We start from the raw sequence: 9,756 nt of genomic DNA, 5'->3' as shown, positions 1-9,756 counted from the left end.
CACACACACACACACACACACACACACACACACACACACACACACACACAAATCAGGACCATGGACAGCCTAATCATATTTAGCTTATGTTGATTGGACTAAATTGTTTTTGGTATATTTTAGTTGTCACTGTATTAGACTAAGCATAAGTATAGTTGAAATGATGCTGAATAGTGGAGGCAGGTCCTGTTTTCTTTGTGACTTGCGCTAACCCCGTGGTTCTCAATGAATAGTTATTTAGTAGTCCGAAAATGTTGAAAACATGAACTTGCTTGACCATGCTGTAGGTCATGTAACTGTTTGTTACACACAAAATGCTTTGTGGACTTCACCAGACAGATGTTGCTCTCCTGTTTTTTTGATGAAACAAAGGCGTGGTTGAATTTATTCTGCCACTGGGTCTTCTTATTGTCTCTGCCTTAGTCCTACATATCAAGGTGGCAAGGCATATGTACTAACAGGATTTATAGAGCGAACAACACAATTATTATGACACATACAGTAGCTTGTAATTTCTGGTTTGTCTTCCCAAGTGATTGTTCCCACGCACTGCTACTGTGTACAGTAAGTCGATATTTTGCATTTGTGAAATTATTATGATATGATTTGAAAGTAAAGTGCTTTATGTTTCTAGAACCATATCGCAATTAAGAATCGATTAACGTGAAGATGAGTATTTGGCTGTTTTGGTTGCCAGATCCAGTCTACCTCTGAAAACAACATATAAGGTCCTTGGACCTTAGGAAGTAACGTTTGACTCCTTTTGAGTACATCTTGGCCTAGGTGACATCCAGATGGTCACTACCAGTATTAGAAGTTATGTATCATGTAGGCTACTATCCCACTGGAAATAAAAATCACGTCAGATGGTAAAAATTAGAGATGGTGACCAAATCCAGATGGTGACTAATACAGTTACTTCCATCGAAATGAACATCACTCTATTTTAAGTAGCACTATGCTGTTGTTGTTGTCAGCTAACCAGCATAAACTATATGGGAAGGGTTTATCAGAACGACTTGACTGAACCGAATACATTAGTCTCCGCACTCGACTCAGATGCGCGACATACGTCATCCCTTTGGGCACCAGGCGTGTCCATATAGCCTCTCCCACGTCAGAATCGACACGGATTCGAGGATGCTGCCATAGTGGCGGGGCCGGAGGCTGCAGCGGTGAGTTTGGCCAGGGCTAGACACTCAGGTGGGACGATGGCGGCGGCTGGGCACGAGGAAGGGCAGGCTGTTATAGCGGACTGTCGCAGTTCAAACGTGATCAACTGGAATAAACCTTTTAGGACCACGACACTCTTTGCTGCCACCACTGCGGTGTACTGGTAAGCATGACGTAGTGGAAATGATGTGTCCGTCGTTGAAAACAACCCATTGAGTGCTTTTACATTTGTTCTCCTCCATTATTATAGCATATCTATAACATTCGAATTGTGGTGAAATGTTGTGTATGTCATAGCCTACGGTATCATGATTTGCAAATAAGATATTTGATTTGGAGTGAGTGCATATTGAATGCAATTGCAATATGATGCAATATCATGACTCCCGAGTGGCGCAGCGGTCTAAGGCACTGCATCTCAGTGCTAGACGCGTCACTACAGACCCTGGTTTAATTCCAAGCTGTATCACAACCGGCTGTGATTGGGAGTCCCATTGGGCGGCGCACAATTGGCCCAGCGTCGTTAGGGTTTGGCCATCGGTAGGCCGTCAGTGTAAATAAAAATTTGTTCTTTAACTGACTTGAGTAGTTAAATAAAGGTTAAATAAAAAATAACCTGGATGTGTATAATGTCAAATTCATAATTTATGTTGGATAGGGAGTGGGAACAACAACAAGATCGACTGTGTGTGTGCGCGTGCAAGTGCGTGCCTATAGTGTTAAGCATTGAGTAAGCAACTGTCCTCTCCCACCTATAAATTATTCTGACATTAACTATGTCTGCAGGACATTTTATGCAAAACCTCAAATCCTGTTTTGTTTTGTTCCTCACAGTAGGCTGTTGCCTGGATTATGAACGTGTAAAGATTATAGCTGTGCTATTACCTTGGCCAAGCAAGTTTAACTCAACTTCAACAACACAAAAACAAGGCATGTTATGACTAGAAAATGGGAACAGAAGAGAGAAAGTAAAAGAGAGGTTTCCATAGTCATGGTTTTACAGTGAAGGGCATTGAGTGGTATTGAATGCATATTGCCCTTACAAAAAAAGATTGCAGTTTTGAAACTGCAGTAAAAGTGCAGTAACTGCAGTCGACTGTGGCATTTTGGATGCAGTAAGTGCAGAATAACTGCACTCTAAATGCAGTTACACTACAAAATTACTGCAGTAAAAAAAAAGGTGTTATTTTGGACACAGTATTTGCAGCATACTGCAGTTATTCTGCCATTTAACTACAGTTATACTGCAAGGTACTGCAGTTATGCTGCACTCTGACTGCAATCTTTTTTCGTACGGGTAATGATAATGTGTAATGCATTTCTCTCGCTCAGTCCAACATCAGGTTTAGACAATATGTTTGTCTGTTTAATTTTGTGACTTGGTTATTTAGTTAGTTAGCTGCAATCCTTAATGATTTGTTTAATTCTTCTCCATGTACAGTGCAAGCTCACAACATAGCATCAGGATGAGAGATAAAAGACAGATAATGACCCATGATGACATTGTTTATTTCTGATCCTCTAGGTTTGTGGCCCTCAGTTCCTATAGAGCGTATTGTCTTCTTGCCCTTTCCTTGGCGCTGATGGTGACAGTGCTGCTTGTTAAAGATGTGGCTCTCTCCAGATGTGTCTCTTTCTCTAAAGGTATGTAGCTCAATATTTAAGGGATAAACGCCGATGTTCTGTACATTACCTTGAAAATAATGGACAACGCAGCGCAGAATCCCTTTGCAGAGTTCATTTTTCCAAGGTAATGTACAGAACATCTGCGTTTGTTTGTTTAAATGTTTAGTCATTTATCCAGAGCGACTTACAGGAGCAATTAGGGTTAAGTGCCTTGTTCACGGGCACATTGATAGATTTTTCACCTCGGATTCAAACCAGCAACTTTTCAGTTACTGGCCCAATGCTATTAACTGCTAGGTTACCTGCTGGTAATATACAGAACGGAGGTGTTTATCCCGCTTATACCACAGCTGCCCCCCAAAATATATAAAAGCACACATTTAGTGATATAAATACTTTTTTTATAAATACTTTTATACAAATTCATGCTTTCTCATCTTTTGGTTGCTAGAGACACGACCCAGTCGTTCGTTCGATTAGTTCGATATTTATGGATGCGACCCAGTCGTTCATCCCTTGCTTGCTAGCTAGCCAGCTAGCTACGGCTAACACAGTCACGACCTTTGCAGCCAAAATAAAAGCCAAGTAGCTGTTTTATATTTACATTTACTTGGATACATCCATAACAATGAGCTGATAATGCCCGATTTTGCCTGGCATAGCTAGAAAAGTTTGCCTTTTCGTCAGGACACTCGACACTGTTCATTACGAGGAAATCGCGTTGAATATCAAACACTAGACTAGAAGCTAGGTAAATATTTTTTTGCTAGCAAACCTGCCAATATGACAAGCTAGTTAAAAAATATCAGTTGCTGAAAACAGCTGGTCAAACTAGAAACGTGGGAGTATTTGACAGCATAGCACAACTTGCGTCATGACTGCAACAGATCCACGCTTAAAGATTGTTATGATCATGCACACTGAGATATGTTCCGGGTAGCGTTGACGAATTAACATTGACGAATTCACTGATGACTGAGACTGTGACTGAGTTTATCAGGATGTACCCACTGTGACTATTAAAACCTACCCTAACCAGAAACCGTGGATAGATGGCAGCATTCACGCAAAACTGAAAGCGCGAACCACCGCATTTAATCACTTTAAGGTGACTGGGAATATGGCCGAATACAAACAGTGTAGTTATTCCCTCCGTAAGGCAATCAAACAGGCAAAATGTCAGTGTAGAGACAAAGTGGAGTCGCAATTCAACGGCTCAGACACGAGACGTATGTGGCAGGGTCTACAGACAATCACAGACTACAAAGGGAAAACCAGCCACGTCGCGGACACTGAAGTCTTGCTGCCAGACAAGTTAACACTTTCTTTGCCCGCTTTGAGGATAACACAGTGCCACCGATGCGGCCCGCTACTGTCCAGATGGAATAGGGCAGTGTGCAGTGCGATGGCGATCGCATCGTCTGTGGATTTACCGTCTGTGGTAAGCAAATTGAAGTGAGTCTAGGGTGTCGGGCAAGGTAGAGGTAATATGATCCTTGACCAGTCTCTCAAAGCACTTCATGATGACAGAAGTGAGTGCTATGGGGCGACAGTCAATTAGTTCAGTTACCTATGCTTTCTTGGGTACAGGAACAATTGTGGCCATCTTGAAGCATGTGGGGACAGCAGACTGGGATAGGGAGAGATTGAATATGTCTGTAAACACTCCAGCCAGCTGGGCCATGGATCATCACTGGAGGCTTCGGGCCATGGATCATCACTGGAGGCTCCGGGCCATGGATCATCACTGGAGGCTTCGGGCCATGGAACATCACTGGAGGCTTCGTGCCATGGATTATCACTGGAGGCTTCGGGCCATGGATCATCACTTGAGGCCGGGTGCATGGAGCCGGCACAGGATGTACCGGGCTGGGGATACGCACAGGAGGCCTGGAGCGTGGAGCTGGCACAGGACGTACCGGGCTGGGGAGATGCACAGGAAGCCTGGAGCGTGGAGCTGGCACAGGACGTACCGGGCTGGGGAGACGCACAGGAGGCCTGGAGTGTGGAGCTGGCACAGGATATACTGGGCCGTGGAGGCGCACTTTAGGTCTGGAGCGTAGAGCTGGCACAACCCGTCCTGGCTGGATGCTCACTTTAGTCCGGCAAGTGCTGGGCGCTGGCACAGGACGTACTGGGCTGTGAAGGCGCACTGGCGACACAGTGCTTAGAGCCGGCGCAGGATATCCTGGACCGTGGGGGCGTACTGGAGACCAGGAGCGCTGAGCCGGCACAACCAGTCCTGGCTGGGTGCTCACTTTCGCACGGCAAGTGCGAGGAGTTGGCATAGAACGTACCGGGCTGTGGATGCGCACTGGAGACACATTGCGTATCTCCGCAAAACACGGTGCCTGACTGGTCCCACGCTCCTCACGGCGACTGTCTTGCTCCAGACACCAAACCAAACCTTGGAATGAGACCAAGGTGCAGCGTGATAGGCGAACATCTTACTTTTATTTAAAATGAACACCAAACCCAACAAAATACAAAACGAACGTAAAGTTCTGCAGGCTATACAGCAACTAACAAAATCAAGATCCCACAACCTAAGGTGGGAAAAAAGGCTGCCTAAGTATGATCCCCAATCAGAGACAATGATAGACAGCTGCCTCTGATTGGGAACCATACCAGGCCAAACAAAGAAATAGGAAAACTAGATTGCCCACCCAAATCACACCCTGACCTAACCAAATAGAGACATAGAAAGGCTCTCTAAGGTCAGGGCGTGACAATTGAAGACTATAATCGGTTGAGTGGTGTTAAAGGGAATGTTCCTTTAACTACTTCCTCAGAGTCAGATGAACTCGTGGATACCATTTTTATGTCTCTGCGTGTAGTTTGAAGGAAGTTTCTTTCTAGCGTTTGTGCCAATACATCCTGATTGGAGTCCACCTGTGGTAAATCCAATTGATTGGACATGTAATGGAAAGGTACACACCTGTCTATATAAGGTCCCACAGTTGACAGTGCATGTCAGAACAAAAACCAAGCCATGAGGTTGAAGGAATTGTCCATAGTGCTCAGAGACAGGTTTGTGTCGAGGCACAAATCTGGGGAAGGGTACCAAAAAATGTCTGCAGCATTGAAGGTTCCCAAGAACACAGTGGCCTCCATAATTTTTAAATGGAAGAAGTTTGGAAACACCAAGACTCTTCCTAAAGCTGGCCGCCCGGCTAAACTGAGCAATCGGGGGAGAACAACCTTGGTCAGGGAGGTGACCAATAACACAATGGTCCTCTGACAGGGCTCTAGAGTTCCTTTGTGGAGATGGGAGAACCTTCCAGAAGGACAACCATCTCTGCAGCACTCCACCAAACAGACCTTTACTGGCTCAAATAGCTGACCAATCAGCCTATTACCAACCCTTAGTAAACATTTCCAAAAAATGGTGTTTGACCAGATATAATGCTATTTTACAGTAAACAAATTGACAACAGACTTTCAGCATGCTTATAGGGAAGGACATTCAACATGCACTTACACAAATGACTGATTGGCTGAGAGCAATGTATGATAAAAATATTGTGGGAGCTGTTTTATTGGACTTCATTGTGGCTTTTGACATTATCGATCATAGTCTGCTGCTGGATAAAGGTTTGTTATAGCTTTACACCCCTGCTATATTGTGGATAAAGAGTTACCTGTCTAACAGAACACAGAGGATGTTCTTTAATGGAAGCCTCCAACATAATCCAGGTAGAATCAGGAATTCCCCAGGGAAGCTATCTAGGCCCCTTACTTTGTTCCATTTTTACTAATGACATGCCACTGGCTTTGAGTAAAGTGTCTATGTATGCAGGTGACTCAACACTATACATGTCAGCTTCTAAAGCGAGTGAAATTACTGCAACACTTAACATGAGCTGCAGTCAGTTTCAGAATGGGTGGCAATACATAAGTTAGTCCTAAATATTTATAAAACTGAAAGCATTGTATTTGCGACAAATCATTCACTAATCCCCAAACCTCAACTAAATATTGTAATGAATAATGTGGAAATTGAGCAAGTTGAGGTGACTAAACTGCTTGGAGTAACCCTGGACTGTAAACTGTCATGGGCAAAACATGTTGATGCAAATACTAGCTAAGATGTGGAAAGTCTGTCCATAATAAAGCGCTACTCTGCCTTAACAACACTATCAACAAGGCAGGTCCTACAGGCCCTCGTTTTGTCGCACTACTGTCCAGCCGTTGTGGTCAGGTGCCACAAAGAGGGACTTAGGAAAATTACATTTGGTTCAGAACAGGGCAGCACGGGTGGCCCTTAAATGTACACGGAGAGCTAACATTAATAATATGCATGTCAATCTCTCATGGCTCAAAGAAGAAGAGAGATTGACTTCATCACTACTTGTTTTTGTAAGAAGTATTGACATGCTGAATGCACCGAGCTGTCTGTTTTAAACTACTAGCACTCGGACACCCATTCATACCCCACAAAACATGCCACCAGAGGTCTCTTCACAATCCCCAAGTCCAGAGCAGAGAATGGGAGGCGCACAGTACTACATAGAGCCATGGCTACATGGAGCTCTATTCCACATCAGGTAACTGATGCAAGCAGTAAAATCTGATTTAAAAATACACCTTATGTAAAAGCGGTGACTGTGATGAGACACACACACAGGCACAGACACACATACACATGATAAGACACGCACTCTACACACACGTACACATGGATTTTGTATTGTAGATATGTGGTAGTAGAGTGTTGGCCTGAGGGAACACACTTAATGTGTTGTGAAAAGTGTTATGAAATGTAATGTCATGTAATATTTTAAATTGTGTATACCTGCCTTAATGTTGCTGGACCCCAGGAAGAGTGCTGCATTGGCAGCAGCTGATGGGGATCCTTAATAATACAAATACAGCCACCAAGAAATAGAAGTGGCTGTGTCTCACTCTGGGCTGCTTTGCAATCTGAATCCCAAATGGACCCCTTAACCATACTCCCTAGCCAATCCAGGTAGTTCTGAAAACGGCAGAAAAGATAGAAGCAATATGGGTATTAAACCTTTTTCACAGCTGAGCGTTCTACCGTAGACGGCTCGAACGGGTAGCTGATAAACAGTTGTGTCAGATGACAATGACAATGCACTAGTGATGTTCTTTTGAGTATCATAAACTAATGACCTTATTTTATTCAACTGTGTTTTATCTACAGATCACACGTAAAGAAGGTTTTTGTATTGGTTTAAATGGAGCAGTTCACTCCCTAACCCGTTTGAACAGTTAAACATTTACGTTGGTCAGTGAACAATGGCCTCGTTGTGAATAAGGTGAATTGTGCTGTAAAGGGGTATGGTCTGGGGGTTGATTTTTGATTCAACATGAGCAATCTCTCCCTTGTTGCTTCTGCCTTTGTTCTCAAGCTCAACTTTCAACCTTGAGGTCTGAATGGACTGGGTAGGTTGCGTTTGTTCGGTTGGTTTTGTGAAGCATGTCAGGAGAACATTGGCAGCCTATTGGACAGCAAATGTTGAACAATAAAATGTCTGTTCTCTCACTTATAGGGGCCCACTTATGGCGCAGTATGACTGGAAGGTAGGAGCTCTGTTGTATTATCAACACATTGTTTGTGTGTAATATGTGTGTGCGCTTGTGTGTGTGTGAGAGAGAGAGCTCACAATATGGCTTGTATTGAATACTCCCCTTAAAGGGATACTTGATCTACTTCCCCAGAGTCAGATGAACTCATGGATACCATTTTTATGTCTGCGGTTTGAAGGAAATTGCTAACCAGCGCTAGTGCAATGACTGGAAGTCTATGGGCTTCCATTAAATGTGCTAACACTAGTTAGCATTGGCTCACAAAACAACTTCCTTCATACTGGACACAGAGACATAAACATGGTATCCACAAGTTCATCTGACTCTGGGGAAGTAGATGAAGGGCCTCATTGCCAAAATCCTGAAGTATTCCTTTTAATGTTACCTGTGTGTGTCCGCATCCCGCTATATTTGCTCAGCTGTGAGACAAAGCACCTGACAGTGTTGTGTTCGAGACCATCTAAAGCTAGTCCAATTCAAGACCATGATTGTAATTGTTTCAAATTGCCCCGATAATAAGAGTTCAAAATTCCCATTATTTCTGTATTCATATTTCAGAAGAACATATAGATTCTTTAGATGTTCAGAATGCTGAAAACTTTATTACTAACCCAAACTCTAAATAATAGATAAAAATACAAAATATGTAACAACTTCCTCGGTCTGTCCTTACTAATAGTGAGCACGCAACTTTCCCCACTCTTGCCTACTAGCTGCATGGAGCAGGTTGACGTTTATTGGGATGAAGCTGGTCCTGGAGGCAGAGCTGAGCGATTTCCACTAGATGGGCCAGCGGCAAAGTCAAAATTGGCTATATAGTAAAATTTTATGAAAACAAAAATTTGCTTGGTCTTAATTTAAGGTTAGGGTCAGGCATAAGGTTAGCAATGTGGTCAAGGTTAGGGTTAAGGTTAGGGTTAGGTTTAACATTTTGACTGTGTAGCTGTACCAGCTAGTGAGTACCCTGCAGAGCTGCCTCTTGTACATGAGTCATCCCAATAAATGCCAAGCTGCACTAGCTGAGCAAGGAAATTCAGACGAGCGAAACAAGTTTTTTTTAAGCTATTTTTAAACTAAAGTAAAGTACAGTAATGTTATGAGTAAAGTAGGAAGCTCAGCTTTTAATCGGCAATAAGATGGTAATGTATCATGAAAGGAGTGTGTATATTTTGCATGGCAAAGCATTTTTATGCGCTGACTGAATAGTAGCTGATAATTATGAGGCTTCCATATCTAGCCAAGATTCTCGAATCTTTGGTAAATAAGCAACTTTGCTCTTTTTTATCTGAGCATGGTATTTTGAATATAAATCAATCTGGGTTTAGGCCAGGGCACAACACTATTACAGCAACCACATTAGTTGATAATATTGTCAATGCTTTAGCATAATTGTGCTGCCTTGTT

At 43.1% G+C, this 9,756-nt stretch overlaps 1 protein-coding gene across 1 annotated transcript in view; it reads left to right on the top strand.

Moving 5' to 3' along the window:
- The first annotated feature begins 1,101 nt into the window (after positions 1-1,101).
- The window catches only part of retreg1 (reticulophagy regulator 1), a 72,100-nt gene continuing 63,445 nt past the window's right edge, over positions 1,102-9,756 (top strand). Inside the window, exons 1-3 of the mRNA XM_071362593.1 lie at positions 1,102-1,336; positions 2,699-2,817; positions 8,316-8,346. Coding sequence (XP_071218694.1) covers positions 1,212-1,336; positions 2,699-2,817; positions 8,316-8,346 — 275 coding nt within the window. The 5' untranslated portion in view covers positions 1,102-1,211. The remainder of the gene's footprint in view (positions 1,337-2,698; positions 2,818-8,315; positions 8,347-9,756) is intronic.

The sequence above is a fragment of the Salvelinus alpinus genome, chromosome 23, assembly GCF_045679555.1.
Source record: "Salvelinus alpinus chromosome 23, SLU_Salpinus.1, whole genome shotgun sequence".
NCBI lineage: Eukaryota > Metazoa > Chordata > Actinopteri > Salmoniformes > Salmonidae > Salvelinus > Salvelinus alpinus.
This window is presented reverse-complemented; position numbering and strand designations above follow the sequence as displayed.